This window comes from Cavia porcellus, unplaced genomic scaffold, assembly GCF_034190915.1.
Source record: "Cavia porcellus strain 051 isolate PalLab524CR breed Dunkin Hartley unplaced genomic scaffold, mCavPor4.1 scaffold_14, whole genome shotgun sequence".
In the NCBI taxonomy this organism is placed as follows: domain Eukaryota; kingdom Metazoa; phylum Chordata; class Mammalia; order Rodentia; family Caviidae; genus Cavia; species Cavia porcellus.
Genome location: NW_026947497.1, coordinates 76,827,220 through 76,848,504, shown reverse-complemented (window position 1 = coordinate 76,848,504; position 21,285 = coordinate 76,827,220). Strand labels below are relative to the sequence as shown.

General features: G+C 54.0%; 1 protein-coding gene across 19 annotated transcripts in view; it reads right to left on the bottom strand.

Moving 5' to 3' along the window:
* Tnk2 (tyrosine kinase non receptor 2) overlaps window positions 1–20,806 on the bottom strand; it is a 34,606-nt gene extending 13,800 nt beyond the window's left edge. For 8 of the 19 annotated variants that reach the window (XR_010039199.1, XR_002788333.2, XR_010039200.1 and 5 more), the window contains exons 1-2: window positions 2,050–2,314; window positions 1,035–1,105 (exon numbers count right to left, since the gene is read on the bottom strand). Coding sequence is in view for 16 of the 19 variants with exons in the window: in XM_013160123.3 (XP_013015577.2) it covers window positions 1,035–1,105; window positions 2,050–2,212 (234 nt within the window). In the remaining 3 variants the exon portion in view is untranslated. Of the gene's footprint in view, window positions 1–1,034; window positions 1,106–2,049; window positions 2,315–5,608; window positions 5,950–8,093; window positions 8,401–12,494; window positions 12,615–20,434 lie in introns of those variants that run through there. The other 11 variants (XM_063224346.1, XM_063224347.1, XM_005006902.4 and 8 more) reach the window with 10 other exon arrangements.
* Window positions 20,807–21,285: the final 479 nt, after the last annotated feature.

Below are 21,285 nucleotides of genomic sequence, written 5' to 3'. Positions count from 1 at the left end.
AGCCTGGAGGGCCGCCGAGCACTGAGGGCTGAGAAGAGGAGGACTGGAGGAGGCGCCGAGGCATGGACAGGGTGGGGCTGAAGGTCGAGGGACAGGAGAGAAGAGGCTGAGGGCAGCGAGCTGGCCATCTCCCTGGCTGGCACCCTTTCCTTCCCCCTAGGGGCCCAGCGTCTCCTCTGTGAGTGCGAGGGCGGCTCAAATCTGGGAGCCTCCTTGGGCCTCTGCTCTGTCCTTCCCCCCAGTAATGGAATTCTCCTTGTGCTTGCAGGCAAGGCCCAGCTTCCAAGGCCCTTTCCAGTCTCATCTCTGCCACTCTATGGAAGCAGTGACTCGGGCCAGGGAGGGGTGCTGGCCACTTAAAGGCCCCCAGCAAGCCAGCATAGATCAGAACTAACACCCATGCTGCTATTGTGGCTTTTGCCAGGCCCAACACTCTCATCCTCCCCTGAAGCCTGGGCAAGGAACCAAGACTGTGTCCCCAGAAAAGGCCACAGGATCCCAAGAGACAGCCCCTCTGCTGGCTGGGCCAGGAAAGCTCTCCTGCCCAATCCCTGCCAGCTGTTCTGTTCTGAAGGCCCAGGCGGGGGCCAACGAGGGAGGGAGGCAGGCCTGGCTGGCTCACTTCCTCCCTCATTGTCTTCCAGACAATGGCAAAGTTCCACTGAGTCAGACCAGGGACTGCCATAGCCCAGACTCAAATGAGCACGAGGTAGTGGGGGAAGCAGGGCCAGTGACCAGAGCAGCCCAAAGACCAAGGAGCTGGGCTGGGAGCCAAGACAGATGTCCAGCCTGCCCCGCCCCCCTGCTGGACCCTGGCCACAGTGTGCAGAGCAAGCCCTGGGGAAGGCACCCAGGCTGCTCACAGGGCTGCCCCTGGCAAGACACGTAAGCGACCACTGCCACACAAGTGCACTGCCTGATAAGACCTGGAGGAGGGTGGCCTGGACATTGTACAGGGGCACAGCGAGACTACAGCTGTCCAGGGAGGGCCAGGCACCTGGCACTGCCACAGGATACCCCGGGCTACCACCCACCTTGCTCATCCATGACTTGCGCTTGCACAGGGCCTTCCTTCTCTTCACAGCCTCCCACAGCCGCCGCTGGCCTGCAGGGAGGAAGGGACAGCACTGTTGGTGCCTCACAGTGCCCCCAGGCTGCTGCCTGCCCATCCTACAGCTTCTGGGGTCCCGTGGGTGTGCCCACACAAGACACTGTCCAGCACAATAATGCCAACCAAACCACTCCCAACTCAGTGGGCACTGCTGTTTGGCAGACAGTCACAACACCCCACTTCCTACAGTGGTCCTCAAACTAGATGGGGGAGCCTCATCACCAAAATTAAATAGTGCTGGTCCTCTCCAACCTGCCAGGAAGATCAGGATAATGGATAGAATATTCTCAATTTTGAGTTGTTTCCCTGTGAATTTTCTCATGCTACCGTCACCAGATCCCAGGGATCCAGGCCAAGAGCAGCACCCACTGATGCCAGTGTAGTGAACACCATGGGTGCCATGGAAGGTGAATGGCCTGGAAAATTTCTACAAGAACAGACGAGACTTCGAGGTGCTACAACCACTGCCCTGCATACACAGAGAAGAAGTTCCGCTTAGAAGAGGGGACAGGAGGGAGGCAGGGAGGGAGAAGAAGCCGGAAGCTTTTCTCTTCTTCCTCCACCACTCTCTGGATATTGACCCCACCAATGTTCAGAAAGAACAGAGCAGGCTCAGGGCTCCACTTGCGGGGCAGGGCGGGGGTGGGGTGGGGTCACAGAAACATCTCAGATGGGGTGTAGGCGAGGCTGGGGAGCTAAGTCGTAAGATCCCAAGTCCCCCAGACTCCGATTCACCTTCAGAGCTGCACAGGTTCCCAGCACACTCCCTGGCAGCATCCACAGCTGTCCTCCGCCCCCTTCCCGGGACTCTGAGCCAGACAGGGGACCCCCCGCCCCTGTGGATGACAGGGCAGGATTCTCCCGTGGGCCTGGCCACCCAGGAGCCGAGGAGGTAAGTGGTCCAAAGGGACAGACAGTCAAGCCAAGGTCCCACCTACCAGGCCGGCCCATGCCGATCTTCTCCAGGTCCTCGTTCTTGACATACTCAAAGTGGGACAGGCGAGTCACGTTGAGGTCATCTCGGAGCCGCAGGAAGTACTGCTGGAGCTGCACCTCGGAGAGCAGCTCCAACAGCCAGCCCGTGCCTTCCTCAGGCTGCATGCTGCCGCTCCCCAGCCTCTGCAGACGGGCGGGATGGGAGAAAGGTGCAGGCCAAGGCCCAAGGCTAGCAGGGGCTGCTACCAGGGTCCAGCTCCCAACACCCTGCAACACAGGGAGGCTGCTTGGGAGGGTGCAATTTACCTTCCTGCTCCCCACAACGGCTGACCACACTTCCCCCCCATCCTGTTAGCCACAGGGTAGACAGAGGGCGGCCGAGATGAGATGCAGGCTGACCTCCAGCATCCGAGGCTTTACTCCTGCGGTCACCGCTCTTGCAGGCTCTCTGCCTGCCCTTACAGCCTCCAGCATCACCAATGCTTTGATAACCTCACAAAAAACTTATCACCTCTCTATAAGACGGCCAGATTTTTACTCCTAAAATTCTAATTAGAAATGTTAGCAAGGCGGGGATGTAGCTGAGCGGGATAACACCTGCCTAGAAGGCACGAGGTCCTGAGTTTGAGTTCCAGTAACAAAGAAAGAAAAGACAGACAGACAAAAAGAGAGATTGAAAGATTGATTGAGGGGTTGCAGTGACCCCTAAAACCCACCCATGGACTCCTCAGATCAGAAGGCCCTCCAGTGCATGACATCCAATCCAAAGACCCTTGCACAGGCCACCTGCAGGGGCCCACAAGGCCACAAAGGCTGAGACAAATGATGGGGACCAAAGTGGGCTTTCAGAGATCTGAGGGAATGGGAAGCTCAGGTCCTGCCAATGGCTGTCACAAAGGATTGTGGCCCTGTGTTATTATGATGCCCACTTTTTTCAGTAATAGACATCTGCATTCATATGTGAAACCTTGCTTTTAAGAAGCAGTACAGGTCAGATGTGGTGGTACACACCTATAATCCCAGCACTCAGGAGGCTGAGGCAGGAAGATTGCTGAGAGTTCGAAAGCAGCTTGGGCTACTCCATAGTGAACACAAGGCCACCCTGAACTGCACAGTGAAACCCCCAAATATATATACATAAAAAAATAAAAGCAGCATATAGTAAAATATTTAAAAGGTACAAAGAGTCTGATTCCTTACTCTGCTACACAGCCACTGCCCATACTGGGGCTTTCTGCTGCTGCTGTTATTGTTATTGTTGTTGTTTTCTGGTTTTCTAGACAAAATATTACCTTAGAGTTCAGGCCAGCCTTAAACTTTCCTAGGTGGAGTTAGCCTCCCTTAGTTCTGAGATTACAGGTGTACACTTCTACTCCTGACTCCAATAATTATTTTTTCAGGTTTTTTTGAGACAGGATCTCGCTGTACAGTTCAGGCTAGCTTTGAATTCACTACGCAGCCCAGGCTGACTTCAGTCACAGCCTCAGCCTCCCAAGTGCTGGGATTACAGGTGTGCATCATGATGCCCGGTTCCAATAAAGTCTTTTATGTGCCCTTTGAGATGTTGCTTATCCCCTACATAAATATTCACATTACCCTTGCCAAACATTGTGTCTTGCTTTCAGTTAACTTCACATCTTTCTCCTAACTTCAAATGGCATTAACTAGTTCAAGTTTGAGCCCTTCTCCACAAACAATATCAACCCATCTATTGGTTGCAATCTTTAGCCAGTGGGTACCAGAGAGCAATCTCTGTCCTACCCTCCCTTTGGTCCAGAGAAAGACACCAGTGGCACCTTCCAACCTAAGCAGCCTGACCCACCAGCCACCAACACACCCTTGTCCCAGCTCAGAGCTGAGGATTGGCCAGGCCAATCCCTGCTCCACTGCCAGCAAGATGCAGAGGGAGGAGCAGCCACCCACCTGGGGGACAGAGCTCCCCACGGCAAGGGGGCCTCAGCCTGATTCTCATCATAACTGAATGCACCGGGAGAAGTGGGCACTGGCAACCCAGGCCCAGCAGAAGCCTCCTGCCACAGCTCCTGGGGTCCTGCAAACACCGTCCCCAAAGCCTGGCACTTCCCAGCAGCACAGAAAGGGCAGCACACAAAGTGATAAAGGGCCACGAGAAGCACCCCGTTTAAACCCTGGCTCTTCCACCAAGGTGACTGGGCCAGGAAGCTGGGCCAGCTGGGGATCCCAAGCTTTAGGCTGTAACCTTTCACTTGGATGGTTCTCTGGGAGAGTCTTGCACCCCTCTAGGGGACATTTCTGGTGGTCATCATGGTTGGCAGCAGGAGGACTCAGCATTCTTAGTGAGGGGTTGGGGCTAATATATGAATTATCCTGTGAGGCCTGGGACAGTCTCAAACACTACCCGAAATCCCATGCGATACAATTCACTCAGGGGAAAACCTGTGTACATTATCCACACCGGAGTGAAGCTCTGATTTACAAGTAAGTAAGTACTTTCTTACTTACGTGGTTTAATGTGCACTGACTTTCCCTGGAATGGCACTTGGTAAACAGAGGGAAAACTGGGCTTCGGGTTACCGCAAACTCAGCCCAAGTCCACCCTTAAGAAAAGCACCAGACACCGCTCTGCATCGGCCTTGCACACACGGCCCCGTACGGTCCTGCCTGAGACCTGGGGTCGCGCCGCTCCTGCCAGCGCCTGAGGCACAGGTGCGCAGATGCATGCTGTGCTGCACGCTGATTTCCTTGCCCTTCTCCCACGTACCACAGTAGCGTGACGCTGATTGACCCTACACACAGTTACAGGCGATCTTAATTTTATTTAAGGGTAACAATAAAAACAGCTTATATTTCAAAGCTATACTCATTACTATATACCAGTTCGAAACAGCCAGCACTCTCATTTATTCTCAACAAAACCATCTGTTTACAAACAAGCAGCAGCAGCAGCAGCAGCAGCGCAGAGCTAAAGCGCACAGCGCCCTGTGCTTCCCAGAGTAACGCTCAGAGGTGCACCACCACGGCTGTCGCTGGGCAGATGGACCCAGCCAGCACTTCCACTTCCACTGCCCTGTCCTGTGGGAAGGGAACCCTGCTGGCTATGGGGTTTAGCTAAGACAGGGGCCTCTAATCCCCACCAGGGCAAGCAGAGTGCAGGATAGCTCCTGCCTCCCTCTTGTGCCAGGCCCAAGCTCTCAATGGTATCCTGCTCTTGGTGGCTGCAAGCAGCTCAGGGCCATGCCCGGGAGGCCAGGAGTGGGGGCTTCCAAAGGCCCTTCCCCACTTCCCCACCCAGAACAGGGCTGCTGTACAGGGGTAAAGATGGGACACGGTTCCCCTCTCCAAACTCCCCTGCTACATAAACTCGCTGCAGCCTCCTGGGGTCGTACACAGCGTCTGCACACCTGAGTCCAACACATTGAAGTGCACACACTTGCTAACACAAACCAATGAGAACCAAGGGCCAGCCGGAACAGAAAGGCCACTCTGCCCTGTAGCTGGTCAATCCCCACCACCATGGGAGGTGTCCCTCAGCCACCCCAGTGGTCCTTTTGCCCCACGGTGACCAGTGCCAGCCCCACTCACTGTGTATAGCTGCCTCCGCAGCCTGGCCAGGAGAGGGAAGGACAGCTCCAGGCTGGGGAAGCGACGGGCTGCCGGCATCTCCGCAGAGCTGATCGCCCTGAGAGGTCACTGGGCCACAGCCCAGAAAGTGGCCGGGCAAGGGCCTCCACTTCTGAGCTTTATGTGGATTCCAGAGGGAGGCTGGCCAAAGTCTGTCCCAGGAGTCCCCCAAATGCCAGGGGGACTGGCCTCTTCGCACTGCTGCAGGTCTGACTGGGCAGCCCAGGTCCTCTGTCCTGTCCTGTCTCCTCTGGGCAGTGGTCACAGCTCCAGCCGGACTCCCTGGCTCCCCCACCCGACTGTACCGCCTTCCTCCTCCTCCACCCTCCCTCCCCAGCTGAGCGGCTCTGACACTGGCTGAAAAAGGACCTTTCTGAATTCCTGCCAAGAGGACAGCAGGGGTTGGGGGGAGGGAACTCTTCCTCCCAGTCCCCCGCCCCTCCACGCCTCCCCACATACAAGGCCCCCTGTCTCTGACTCCACTGCAGCCTTGCAGTTGCAGGCACCCCCAGGGGGCCCCGTGATTCCCAGAGCACAGAGAAGAAGAGCTGCAGGCCTCCAGGGGCTTGTCATGGGCTATGCGGTGAGAACACAACCTGGAGTGGGGAGCTGGACCCCAGTCTTTCTTGGATACCGCAAATAGATCTTTGAAGATTCCCCACCACTACTACAAAGTCTAAACTTTGGCTGGGCATCTCCTGGCTCAAACCCTAATGTGGCCCTGTTTCCCTGGTGCCTGACGGAAATAAGAGGCCGGCAGCCTGCCAGTGTGGAGCAGCCCAGCTGAGAGCTCGGGTGGGTGGGGTGAGGTCTCCACCCCCTCCCCTGGGGCTGCCTTGTCTGCTGCACACATCAGGGTACCACTGCCGCAGGCCAGCTGGCCCAGACCCAAACTCTTCCAAAGCCACATGCCTCGAGACCTCTGGAGCATACTCCCCCAAAGCTGTAGGACCCCAGGCTGCAGGTTATGTCTAGCAGAGCACCCCAATACAGACAACAGCCTCAGCTGAAGGGACTGGAGATACCCTGTGAAGTGTCACAGGCCCCTACACCCTGAGAGTTGACAAATGGTCCCCTGCCCCTCCTCAGAGGGCACCAGCTGCTCCTAGACCCCCTCACTTCGGGCCCCCGACACACCTGACAGCTGCAGGAAGTCCTTCCGGGCTCAACCCCCAGCCCTGCCTAAGAAGTCCCTGTTTCTTGAACACTGTCCTCTTGTCCCTACCCAGCTGGGCCACCAGCTCAGGGACTCCCAGCTGGCCTGCAGGATAGGCAGGTGGAGTGAAGTTTTGGGGAATTGGCATCTCATTCCAGTACTGGCCTCCTTGAGAGTGTCTGAGGGGCAGCTGGTTCCTTCTCTGACCTGGGGAGGGGGAGACCCAGAGGTCAGTCCTCCCCCAGCACTCTCTCACACAGGACACGGAGCTCATGGAAGGAGCCAGGTGTAGCCTCCCCTCAGTCTGAGGCAGAGGTCAGCGCTGAAGGACAAGACAGTCCCACAGGACACAGGGATGCCAGGTGCTGAATTCTCCTAGGTTGCAGACCACACCCTATGACCAGCCTTCCATCAGGCATTGGCCCCAAGCAGACCTAGGGACCCAGGATTAGGGGCAACTCAAGCACAGTTATTCCACCTACTGCAAAATGGGTTTTTACATCATGATGGCCAGATTTAAAAGCCTCGGCACAGGCCAGTGGTTTAGCTCAGCTGCCTAAGTACCTGCCTGGCAAGCGCAAGATCGTGAGTTCAGTCCCCAGTACAATAAATAAACAAATAGACAAAATACATAAATAAATAAAGTCTAGGCACACCAGAACCATCAGCATCCCAAGTCCACCAGAACTTCATGCCTGGCTGACCCTTTGGATGTCTAACGAGCATGAGCCCTAGCAGCTTGCCCAAAGCTCCAACCGTGGGAAGCTGTGAAGAAAAGCAACTTGTACCAAGGCACCAAGTCAGTTCCTGAACCCCTCCTCCCAGCCCTGGAAAACAGGCTGACCTTTCTGCAGGCAAAGCCCTTTCTCCTGTCAGTTACCGCCCTCTGCCGTCCAGAAAAAGAACTGCATGACATCCAAGGGGAAGGGAGGTAGCCTAAACACTTGTTTTCCAAAGAACACAGCTATCTAGCTTGATACAGACTCAGCAGGCCAGCAAACGGGAGTGTCCAGGGAATATCCACTACTCAGTTCCCCTGTAAGACTGAGCCCAGGTCTGAGCAGTGCTTTCCAGGATCCTCGGGGGTGCTGCCCAAGGCCCAAAGGGCAGCTTAAATCCCAGTGGGCCATGCATGCTGGGGCCGATGCCGGCACCCTTATTTCGCCACCACCAGAACGTATACAAAGGCACCCAAGATCTGCCCTGGGACCAGGAGCACCTTGTACTCCTGGCAGCTGCTAGGGAAAGCAGATGATGGAGCCTGGCTTCCTGGTATCGGCTGTCCCCTACCTGTCAGCCCTCTTCGCCCCCCACCAGGCGAGGGTAAGCAGCTCTCCCCTGGAACGGAGTCCTGGATCTGCCAGGGAGGCACAGTAACGCCACCCGCCCCTCCAGTAGTTCTGCCGCGTCACTGTTCTGCGTGGGAAGGGGGTGGCTCGTGCAGCATCCTGAGGGGGAGGCTCCAGGCCCGCCCCACCTCCACAGCCTCTGGTGCACCCTCCAAATAGTGGAGACTCTCTAAAACAGGCAGCTGATTATAACCTGACCCAAAGCGCCTTGGGGAGCCACCTCCCGTGGAGAGATCCCGCCCTCACTGCCCACACCCACAGCTGGAGCAGACCGAGAAGTCTGCTCTGTCTCCACCCACCCCAGCCAAGGACCAAGGACGGAGCCAGGCTCCACCTGCAGGCCCCTGGCTCCTCCTGCCCAGCTCTGCCCGCAGCCCCGCCCCGACCCGCCCCTCACCTCCTGGTCTCGACCTCCCTGGGACAGTGTGTCTGTACGCATGGGAGTGTAAGCCAGGACACGGGGGCTGGCCTTGGTGACTTCAGACCTGTGACTCCCGCACATGCCCACTCCCGCGCTTGCCCACACAGCAGTGCCTGCCCAGCCCTGGGGCGAGGACGGCAGGAAGTACTGCTGCGGAGGCTCCGCCCCTCCTCCAATCGGAACCCAAGGTGCTGGGCACATCTCAAGTGGATGGCAGGACAAGCAGCCACAGACTCCTTGGTGGATGTAGGGCTGAGCTCAGGCCCCTCCACCTCCCTGGGGCAAGACGAGGGTAGAGATGCTGAAGACACCCATTAGCCACAAGGTTAAGCGAAGACCCCAGCACCCACCCAGGGCCCGGCCATTCTCTCCCAGCCCCTCCCCTTGGCCTCTGCATTCCTTCCTCTGCCCTCTGCTGCCAGGCCTGCCCGGAGAGCCACGTGGGGAGGAGTCAGGGGATGCCCAGGACATGTCGACCTAGATGCTGGTAAGCAGCGGGAGTCTTGCGACCCTGACCAGCAGCTGTCAGGAAGCCAAGGCTGAGAACATCAGCCCACCCCGTCCTGCCCTGGACCATTCCTCCTCTTGCTTTCTCCTGCTTCCTCCTCTTGGAAATCCCCTTTCTCAACACCATCCAGCTGTGCCATCCACAGGACTCCAACGGCCCCTGGGACGCCACAACCGCCACCCAGGATCAGAGAGACCTGGACTGGAATCTGCCCAATACACTTGCTGTCTATCCCTTTACACCACCCAGCTAAGGGGAGCTGGAAGCAGCTGGGGACAGTGGCCTCCCACGTACACTCCCGACCCCAGCCTCTCCATCAGGATTAACAAGTGAGGAGTCCATGGGTCCACATAAAGAAGCAGAACAGACTTACAATTTCCGCCAACAGGAAGGTCACAAAATACCCTGGCGTGCTGTTGGGAAGAGAAGCCGACCCTACTAAGCTAGCTCCCTCCCACCTCGGCCTCCCTCTTCTCCGGCTCAGTCAGGACGGCACACTGGGAGCCACTACAACCCTGCCTTTGGTGCCTCACCACCCAGTCGGCAGCCTCAACCCACCTCCAAGCCCAGGGCCCAAGCATCTGTACCAAGGCCAGGCTGGTTCCTCTTGGACCACATTTCTGAGGGAAGTGGACCTGGCAACCCCACACCTTCAGGTCAGCCTGATCTGAGGAGGTGGCCGGCCAGGGCACAGGAAGAGAAGGGTGACTCAGACGCACACACACCCCTCCTTCCCAGAGACCTGGCAGCCCACGTCCTGGGGACAGCTTCCCTGCCCTCCTGGACTGTGTAGTGTTTCCTGACACGGTGACCTCACCCTTCCTCCTCCTCACAGCCCTGTTACCTCCTCTCCCCCACACGGTGGCTCCAGACACTTGCAGGGCAGCACCACCAGGAGGCTCACACAAACTTCAAGGGACCTGTCATAGGTGCCCCATCCCCCACCCACGTCACCACCCCTGCGGCCCGCCTCCTGCTCCTCTATTCCATCAAGACCGCCAGGCCAGAACACCCCACTCACACCGCCGCACCCACACTCCCCTCCAGTTCGGCACTCTGCACCCTCCCAAGGACAGATCAATGGGTCCTGTTGCCAGCCAGGATCAGAGAGAACTGGGCTGGAGGGCAATATCTGAGTGAATCACTTCACCTCTAAGCCTCAATCTCCCCATCTGGAAAGTGGGATAAAAAGAATCTCCCTCCTGGGGAGAGAAGGAAGGTAAAAGAATGACAATGTGTTCACTTGCTCCTCCCCAGGCGTCAGTGATCATTGGGTACTGCAAACACGCACCAGGAAAATGTTTAAGTCAGTGAGAGAATGAGGAGCACACAGCGCAGCACTCGGGACCTGGTGCCTGCTGTTAGTGTCACCTGAATGCAGAACTGAGGTTTTTGCTCTGCTCCTGTGTTTAGGAGTAACCCCACGAGCGCACAGGCCTGGCAGGGTGCATGCCTTGCTTGTCTCCACAGCCTTGGCAAGAGCCTGCCCTTTCCTTGACACACCTGCTCTTCATTTAAATGTCCCTGGGCTACTCTTTGTAGCATTTCTCTTTATCTATAAGATGAACCCCTATACACCCTTCAAAACCTGAATCAAATGCTATCTTTTCAGTATATTCCCATTTCCTGTCCCAAAATGATTGCTTGTATGGCACCAGGTCCTCAAACTGCTTTTTTAAAAAAATTCTTACATGCACACCTGTGATCCTAGCACTCAGGAGGCTGAGGCAGGAGGATCACTGCAAGTTAGAGGCCAGCCTGAACTGCATAGCAAGACCCTATCTAAAAAAGACAAAGGCACACACAAGAAAGAAAGAAAGAAAGAAAGAAAGAAAGAAAGAAAGAAAGAAAGAAAGAAAAGAAAGAAATTCTTATAAACAAGGGCAGTACGTGGGAAACCACCACAAGAACTTAAACATAAGAGCTCGAACCTGTAAATGGTCAGTATTCCTGGAACACTCTGCACTGGGACATGATTTTACTGAGGAAGTCCTGTGCATTCTACTGTGGTTTGCACATGTTCATGCAACCTAGCTTGGCAAGGGACCTGGTTGTTGGATGACAAGGACATCAGCCTTAGTGACAGACCATGCAGCAAGGTGGCCGGCCGCTTGTCCTGTGTGCTGCTGCCACCTGAACACCCGGCAGACACCAGGAACAAGCTGGGTGCCCACGCCCTTACCTCTAGTCCAGAGGAGCCTGCGCCTTCCTAGGGAGGACCACTGTTGGGTCTCAGCAAACAGTCTCTCCTGGCCCAGGCCCTGAAGACCACTCAGACCCAAGGTCAGCTCCACCCCTCAGGCAGAGAGCATCTTGAACCCATGACATCTGACATCTACCTACAGAGGTTGCATCCTCTTCACACTGCAGGGGGGACCTGGTATGGAAGAGGAGGAGAACCCATCCCCCATACGCCAGGGGCTCCAATATCACTATCTCTAACGCCTACAGAGATGGTGTAACCACTAAGACAAGGAGCCCACCGCCCCACACAGGGACACCGTGCCAAACTCCCCATCTGCACCAAGCTGTTTCCATGCCATCAGCTGAAGGCAGCCTGCCAACCCCCCACCCAGAGACCGGAGCTCGGAGTACTAACGTGCTCCTGGACACCCTCCCACACACATGGACATCAGCCGGACGGGACAGAGGACAGATTCCTGGAGCTGCCTAGGCTTGTGCCCATGCATGCCTCCCACTGCCCAGGCCTCCCACTACCCAGCTGCACAGCTCTGCCTCTCTTGTCCTGCCCAGGAGCCATCAGATACCAGGCCCTAGCGGCGACTCTGAGGAGGGAGGATGATGGCTGGGAGAAAGGATGCCATGTGGCTCCCAGCAGCCAGGGCTGGCAGAGACTACTCGGCAGTCACCCTGCCCACTGCTGGTGCAGGCTTCACCACCCCCGCCTTGGCCAAGTCCAGAGCTGAAGGGGCCCGTTGTTGGGCCTAGAGTGGGGTGGGGAGGAGCAGCATGAAGATGCCAGGCTGTGCGCTGTGGGACAGTCACTCCACAGGAGCACAGCTCACCACGCCAGACACATCTGTCCCAAACTCCAGGGGCTGGGCACAAGTGAAGCCTGCAGCCTGGAAGACCAGGAGACCTGCAGTGAGAGCAACGTCAGGACTTGACCTGTGCCTCACTACATCCCCCGCCCATTTGACTAGTGACCATAGGAAACCACGAAGGGGAGGGGCTGCCGCTGCTGTATGGAACGGAAGCCGAGGACCTGGGCCCAGCAAAGGCCCAGGGTGTTGCCAAGGTCAAGAGGCCTGGGCAGGGGCCTCCCTTCATTTGGTGGCACAAAAAAACAGGAAGTAGCCAATGTGGCCACACCCACCTGGGACTCCTAGAAGGTACAACTGCGCAAGGGAGGACAGGCAAAACCTCTGGCTCCTCCCCCTTCTGTTACTCACCAGGCACCTACTAGGTGGCCACCCTGTGAAGCAGCTCCAGGGGACTCTGAAGGAACGTAAGTCTCAGTCTGTATCCTCAGGATGAATCTCTGTGTACCAGCTCTTTAGTGAAAGCTTCATCTGCATTGATGGATTAAAAACACTCCTTACCCTGCATTCTCCCTCAATTTCAGATGAGAAACCGAGATGCTAAATGAGCAGGGTCACCCAGAGAGTAAAAGGCAAAGCCAGCATCTGGTCCACACACATGAAACTGCTTGGCCAAAGATGCAGACCTACGGAGGGCAGAGTAGAAGTCTTACATCCACCAACACAGCGTCCAACACACACTGCTCCCTGTACGGACACTGAGGGAATGCGGGGTTCTATGAGGCAGTGTAAAGGGGAGACAGAAGCCGGGCATGATAGGGCACACCTCTAATCCCAGCACTCAGGAGGCTGAAGCAGAAGGATCACCGTAGGCTTGAGACCAGCCTGGGGCTACATAGTGAGCTCAAGGTCAACCTGAACTGCACATAGAAACCCTGTCTCAAAAAGGGGTGCAGTGGGGGAGTTCCAGGAAAAGACAGAGGTCTGCAGGCATGCAGATAACTTCACTTCTGCCTGAAATTCAGTCCAAAATGACCATTTTTATTTCTTTGTTTTGGTACTGGAAATCAAACTCAGGACCTTATGCTTGCCAGGCAGGTACTTATGCCTCGAGCTATATCCCCAGCCCACAAATGACAATTTTTTAAAAAGAGGTTTTTGTTTTAAAGGCATAATTCCCTACGGCTGGGGAGAATGGTAGAAGACAGAGGAAGCAGCCACAAGGAAACTCTAGAAACTGAAAAGCAGATGGGCGAGTGACAAGGACAACACACGTGGTCACAAGGTCCAAGGTGAAGAGGGACCACTGACCCCACAAACCCTCCAAAGACCTCAAACAGGCAGCCCCAATGCCTCTTCAAGAAAGGGGATGCCAAGAGGGAAACCCCGAAATGCAGTAGTTACAAGCAGCTGAGGAAGAGTAAGATCTCTGTTCCCCTGCTGGACTCAGCAACTAGGCAGCTGCCCCTCCACCATCTTGCTGGGGTGGGGAGACAGCCCTCCACAGATTAGTTCAAGGCCTCTGTGCAGTGGCCTGGTCCCAGCAAGAGCTGCTCACACAGGGACAGCAAGAGCCCAGCTCCCCTCCTGACCTGTTCCCAGGGCACACAGCCCCCACCCCCAGCAGGAGACAGCAGCATTTTCTACGGAGACCCCGGCCAAGCCAAGAATGATACAACCATGCCACCCTGGAGGCTCCCACACACGGGCCTACCAGGTCATGCTCCAGAACTGTCAGCGAAGGTCCTCAGGGTGACAAAACCTTGTATCCACCAAGTGAGACCAGGAATGAAGAATTACAAACAAGACAGCAAATAAAAACCTCACACACCCACCCCAACTCCTGGAACAGCCTGGCCTAGGGAAGAATTTGCTTCAGAGATAAATAGTCAGACCCCCCCCCTTACTGGAATCTGAACTCAAGGCTTTTGCACTGAGCCTCGTCCTCATCTCTGTCTCTCTCTGTCTTTCTCGCTTTCTTGTTTTTGAAGGCAATCTTGCCAAGTCACCAAGTTGCCCAGGCGAGACTCAAACTTCAATTCTCCTGCCTTAGCCTCCCATAGCACTGGGATCTCAGGCATGCACCACTCATCTGGTTGCCAACTTTAATGCATGTACCAATGACAGTGCAGATCTTGACCTCACAGATCCAGCCTGCTTCTAACAAGCTCCCCAGTGCTGCCGTGGCCATGGATCCGAATACACAACCGGCAGAGCGAGGGTCTTCATTAAGTGCTGCACTGCATGGTCTTTGCCTTGTCAAGCTCTAAAGTCTCTAAGAACCTGGAAATGGTCATGCTTGAGCCCCAGCCTGAGCACTTCATCAGCTGGGTCCCTGAGATACCAGGTACCATACCTTGAGCCCACTCAGAGAGGCCCACTGCTCTGGAGAAAGCCTTTCTCTGTGCCAGTCATGGGTCCCGGGGGCAGTGCTCCATTCATACGTTATCTCCACTGCGGACATGAACCACTGTTTTAATATCATCTTCAAATTATGACCCTGGACAACAGTTTATGCATCTACTTTCTTTTTTGTCTTTTTCCTTTTTATCAGTACCGGGGATCGAACTCACGACTGCCTGCTTGCAAGGCAGGCGCTTATATGCATCTACTTTCTACAAAGGTGACAATCCTCATTGCTAAGGCTCATTAGAGAAATCATGTATTCCAATATCCCAAGAAAATGGTTCTGAGGATTTTTTTCTTTATTATGTTTTCACTTAGCTTCATCTTTTTCTTTTTTCCTTTTCTTTAAAATGTAGACTTCTATGGGGTGCGCACCTGTAATCCCAGCACTCAGGAGGCTAAGGCAGGAGGATTACTGCAAGTTCGAGACCATCAAGACCCTATCTCAAAATGACCAAAAAAAGGCTTCTTCTAAACAGGCATGGTAGCACACACCTATAATCTTACCATGTGGAAAGGAGGCTGAAGCAGGAAGATCACTACCAGTTTGAGGTTATTCTGGACTACATAGTGATTTCAAGACCAGCCTGGAATACATTGAGAGATCCTGTCTTAAATAAACAATAAATAAATAAATAAATGCAGACCTCTAAACATTAGCAAGTCAAGCCTTCTTTGGAGGATTTTTTTAATGAGCTGCACTTCAGTAAAAAAGAATCTGAATCGGAGCAGCTTATGGATGCCACACAAAGTCTGTGGATGTTTTTGGACTGCAGCCTGAACTCCAGGACGTAAGAAGCAATACAGTATGATCCGTGAGGTAGTGAGGGAAAACAATTTCTGTGTCTATCTGGTCATCAACTGAGGGATTAAGTGTCAGGCTGGAGTGGCCCCAAAACCTCCCACCCAAACAAACTCCTCTGAGGAAACTCCAGAGGGCCAGGCATGTAGCTCAGCAGCACAAACTCCTGCCTGCAAGTGCAAGGTCCTGAGTTCGATTCCTGATACCCCCCAAAACAGGAAACCACAGAGGATGGGTGTTCCCGAGCCACAGTGCAGTCCTGGAGAGGCAGAAATGAGAGAAGGAAGGTCCAGGATGCCTGAGGAGGTGGCTTGGCAACAGTGGTCCATGCTGCTGTAGGCTAACGGCAGCATCTTCAGTAAGACACAGACCAGCCACCAGAATGGCCACCTTGAAAAGCAGATAGCCACTGAAGAGCGTATACTAACAGCAAGCTGGGCTGGAGGTAAATAGTTCCGTGGCCCAGTGCTGGCCCAGTGCACACCAGGCCCTGAATTTGATCCCAAAAGGTCAAAAAAAAAGGGCAAGGCATAACAATTACATTATGCCTGTAATCCCAGCACTCAGGAGGCCGAGGCAGGAGAATTAGAGACCAGCCTGGGCTATATAGCAAGTTTAAGGCCAGCCTGTACTACATTGTGAGACTTGTCTCCAAAAGCAAACAAATAAATGGAAAGAAAGCAATTTCAGGGAAAATAAAAAGTTACATAAGACAGGAAAAGTCACCGTGGTTTACTACTTATGGTAAAGTAAGCACAGGCAGCAGAGTGAAGGTTAAAAACGGACCCATCAGGGACTGGGGATTTAGCTCAGCGGCATAAGTGCCTGCGTTGGAAGCAGGCAGTCGTGAATTTGATCCCCCGTACCGATAAAAAGGAAAAAGACAAAAAAAAAAAAAACAACAAAAAACGGACACATCTGGAGAGGGCAGATGAAAGATGGAAACCATGCTGAGGTGGCATCTCACTGGTCAAGGAAATCTAACAGGGATTACATTTATCCTCCTGAGCGAAACCCAAACAAAAATGGACAAGAGATATAAAACTGTTTCCACACCACCACCAGACACCAGAAAATAACACAGTGGTCCAGGCTACGGCCCAGGGTAGAGAGTACAGCCGAGCCCAGGAAGCTCGCCACGCTGAGCAGATAGGGCTAAAGTTAAGAGATGCAGGCCATCTCAGAACATGTCCCAGAACATGGGAGCCCCCAGGCCAGGGAGAAGAACCCCACGGATCACGGAAAGCCTGGCTGCTCACAGGCAGGGCACATAGAGTGTCTCCCTCCCCCCATGGTGAACTATTAGCCCAACTGAGCACAGCTCGGGTCCCACCTGACAGATCTGCCTCCAAGCCACTTAAATGTATTCCAGAACAAAGTTCAAGAATATTTACAGGGATTCAAAACTATCCAGCAATCAACAAGGTAAAAATTCATGTTATCTGGCATCTAATCACAAATTACCAAGTTTAGCTTAAAAAAAAAAAAAAAAAAAACCACAGACGGTGACTCATAAAGGAGGAAGTAGAGTGATGAACCCCAAGCAAGACGGGACAGGATGCTAAAAGGGGCAGCTGTGGGCTGGCAGCGTAGTCACAAGCACAGGGCCTCCTCGATTGCCAGGCCCTGGGTTGGACTGGAACAGTTACTAGAACTATAGTCCATACCTTCACAATGACAGAGGTGTTTCTGAAACAGTCAAATCAGCTTCTACAGTAAAAATATGGGTGAGATTTTATAAACGAACACTGAGCTAAATGTAGTGGCAATGTCTATAACCTCAGCTACTTAGAAGACTGAGGCAGGAAGACCCCAACACCAAGACTCAGTGATGGCAACTTAGAAGGACCTTGTTTCAAAATACTGTCAATAAAACAATTAAAAAGTCTGAGGATGTAGCTCAGTACAGGGGTGAGGGGTGAAGTGAGTGGGACGTCAGCAGAGTTCTAGGGATGACAGAGCATAAGATTCAGTATTACAAATGTATTGATACCACTGAACTTTAAAATCCATGCAGGCTGAAACGGTATATTTTATGTGCATTTTTTCACTATTAGAATAGTTTTAGGGCTGGGGATGTAGCTCAGTGAAAGTGCGCGCCTACTTATGCAGGAGGCCCTAGGTTCAACCCCTACCACTGAAAAGAAATTAACCAAAAACAGTTGTTAAAGATAGAAAAACAATGCTGTAAAAAACAATACTATTGACATCAACATCAAAATAGCTTAGTATTTAAGGACCTGTCTGACAAAACTGGAGAAACCCTGCACGCTGTTACAGGAGGCTGAGGCACAACGATCACCCCATGTTCAAGGTCAGCCTGAGCTACATAGTGAATCCAAAGCCAGCCAATAAAGCTACATAGCGAGACAAAGTAAAAGTTTAAGTTCTCTTTAAAAAGATACCAATGAAGCCACCAGATGAGAAGAAAAGGTTTGCAAAATCACGTATCTAATAAAGGACTTATCTAGAATACAGAAAGAATTTTTCAAAATTCAATATGAAAAAAATAAACCCAGTTAAAAATGGGCAAGCACTCTGAACAGAGCCAGCACCAGAGCCACACACATGGCAAACAGGTGTCGGAGAAAATGGTCTGCATTAGTCACTGAGGCAACACAAACTAAAACCACAGTCAGATATCACCAGACACACCTTGCCGTCTAAACTTAGAGACTAACCATACAAGTGCAAGTATATGAAATTGTTGAGCCACTTTAGAAAACTGTCTGATAGGGGTTTTTTGCTTTTTTGAGACAAGGTCTTGATATATAGTCCAAACTGGCCATGAACTAACTGTGGCCCAAGCTGGTGTTGAACTTGCGGCAATCCTCTTGCCTCAGTCTCCAAGTGATTCCATATGCTACCGTTATACCCAGCTTTCTTTTTCTTGGCCTGGGTTCTTGCTCTGTTGCTGAGGCAGGCTTCAAGCTTCTGGGTCCAAGACAACCTCCTGCCTCTGCCTTGCGTTACATGGGCTGTGGGCACATAAGACTGTCTAGCTATTTTTTTAGATTAATTACTTTCTTTTTTTTTAAAGTTTACTTTACTGGCTCATTAAAACATAAAAAATGAGGTTTGGGGAGGTAGCTCAGCAACATAGCACCTGCCTAGCAAGTGTGAGGGCCTGCATTCAATTCCCAGTACCAATAAAACAAAACAAAACAGAACAAAACCCTAAAAATGATATATATTAATGTGGTGACATGATGGGTCTGGGGTTCCTAAAAAGCTGAATGTTCACCTACCACAGGACCAGCCAGGCCTAGGGACTTACCTGAGAAAAATGAAAGTATACATCCATACAGAGGCTAACACAGCCTTACTGTGATGCCAAAAACTAGAACCAACTCATTGCCAGGTAAATGGATAAAGTGGGTGTGGCAACAGACCACTCAGCGATACAAGGGAAGGAATACTGAGATATGCAACAACACTGGTGAATTAAAAATAATTAGGCTCACTGAAAGAAACCAAGCATTATGTGGTTCCCATTTACAAATGGCTGGGGACTGCAAACATGGTCTGAGAGAGAGAAAGCAAACCCATCTGTTAGAGGGAAGGGGCACAGCAAAACAGAGTGGGAGGATGCTGATGCTGAAGGGACAGAAGAAAACTGCTGCTTGGGAACGTGGAATAGGTTCACTCGCTCGCAGGTACGTGTGTTTTAAAACCTATTACGCTGTAGCTTTTAAGTATGTGCAGCTTACTATGTCATCACACATCAGCAAAGCTTAGTAAAAAAAACAAAACCACTTGGTCTTCTAGGATAAGCACAGAGGAAGGATAATCTTGGGCTTAGGTAATCAAGGTCACTGAGGTCCTGGAGCACTGAGGCCACCTCCCCAACATCTGCTGGCCTGGGCTCCCGACACTCAGGACCTGGCTGCAGGGAAAGCCTAGGCAGCTGCAGACAGCAAACCGAAGCCCAGGGCATTATAGTGAGTGCTATCAGATCACAACAGACCTACCCAACGATGCCAATGCCTCTCTCCTCTGCATCTACCTCAAGTCCAAGACACATTCTCAAATCAGCAGAGGGAGATGTCTGCTTGCAGGAATGCGATGAGAACTGACAATTTTCTGCCCTGAAGTCAAAGCACCAGAATCACCCCGGTCATTCCAGAACCAGCCAGGCATGAGGACACCAATCTGCACTTCCGGTGCAAGAGTGTTTGGGAGGTAGGTGACAGGCACGGGATGAAGCTGACAGACAAGTTTGGCTTTGCCAGGAGCAGGCAAACCGGCTCCTCTGAACTCTCAGCCACCACAGGATGGCCACTCCCTCAGACAGTGTAATCTCCCAGCAACGGGGCACAGGACAGGGTCTGCGGATCTCAGAGTCAACCATGCACAAGGCCAGGGATGGGTCCCAGCCAAGACTTCGAAGTTGACAGGGACTGTGCATCCTTCCACACCAGAGGGGCAGTGAAGCAAGAACCCCGACAGCTCTGGGAAAGAGAACAGCAAGAGGAAGCCAGACAAGGGCACCCGGAAGCCAAACCTAGCCCTGTGCCCCAGCCAATGAGCTGAAGCAGGCCCTGGTGGGTACTGAAACTCTCGTATCTCAGCTACCCACTTGGTACACTCTGTATGTTCACAGACCAGCAGAACAGTGTGCCTCTGACAGCTCTTTCAAGCTGGCACTCAGGGTCCCACTCAGAGCTAGGACTCACCAATTGTTCCCACTCTCTTGCCCACCATCCATCCCTCGCTCTAGGCCCTCAGTACCAATCAACTGTGGTGAGACCGAGTGGCAGGGCAAATCAAGCTCGTGCCCAAGTCATTGGCTATCACACTCCCACTGGGCCCATGTGACCCACATGGTAAGCCCTCCCATCCTCCTCCTTCTCTGCAGGACCAGAGGGAGCTGCATTGACTGCACCACTCTAGGGCAGCCCGTTTCACCAGCAGAATGGCAGGGAAACAAGTGGCTGTGTGCCTGCAACTTCAGCCCTGAGCTACCCTCCCTTCCCTGTGCCCCGACCTGGCAGTCACCCACGTCAATGCATGTCCAGTCTAGACTGGAAGATGGGTGATCACATCTCAGGGCCAGGGGTACAGGACTGGAGGAGGAGTCCTGCTGTTCTGCACCGCCAAACACACCATCACCTCCAGCAAGGATCAGAATAGGCGTCCTTACCTGCTGCTTTCAGCTGCTTTCGGTGAAGCCCAGGCCGAGGTAACAGAAGATCCCCGCAAGCCACTGCCTGTCCTTTGGCTGCAGCTTACAGCACCGTTCAAGTTCGCAGCTGCCCACGCCCCGCGGACCTACATGCTGAGCTCCCAGAGGTGCGGGTGGGAGAATCCTGGCTACCACCTCCTCCTCCGCCTGCGTCTTCGAGTCCTGGGGCCCTCTGGAGGCTCCGCTCCCTGCTGGGAGCCCTTGCCGTCCAACAACGTCTCCTGTACGGCGTGAACCACCTGTCCCTCCTGCACCCCCGGCAACCAGTTTGCTTCCTGCACTCCTGGACGCCCCTCTCCGTCAAGCCCCCAAGGCCCCACCAACCGGGCCCTGCCCACGACTTCGGGGCGCCGCGCCCGGGGCTCCCCAAAGACCACCGCCTCGTGCCCCAGATGTGTGCAGCGACCCCACGTCCCCTCCCCAGGCTCGCCGGGACTCTCGGGACCCTCCGCGGGCTCCGGCGGCCGCAGTACCCGGCGCGGGCTCCCCTCCCCCCGTTCCTGCACCCCGGTGCGCGCCTCGCCCCGCTCTTGCACCACGGGGCCCCCGCCCCCCTTCTCCTGGTGCTGCCGCCTCGGCCCCAGCCCCTCCTCTTGCGCCACGGGCCGGCCAGCCACGCCCGTCCACCGCACCGCGCGCCCCCCACTCACGCCGGCCGGCGGTCCCCACACCACTCCCGGGCTGGGCTCGCGGCCGCGGCCGCCACGCTCCTGCACGCCTGCGCCCACGCCGCCCTCCTCCTGCACCGCCGGCCCCACGCCTCCCTGCTCCTCCACGCCTAGCTTCAACCCACGGAGCAGCTGCGGGCC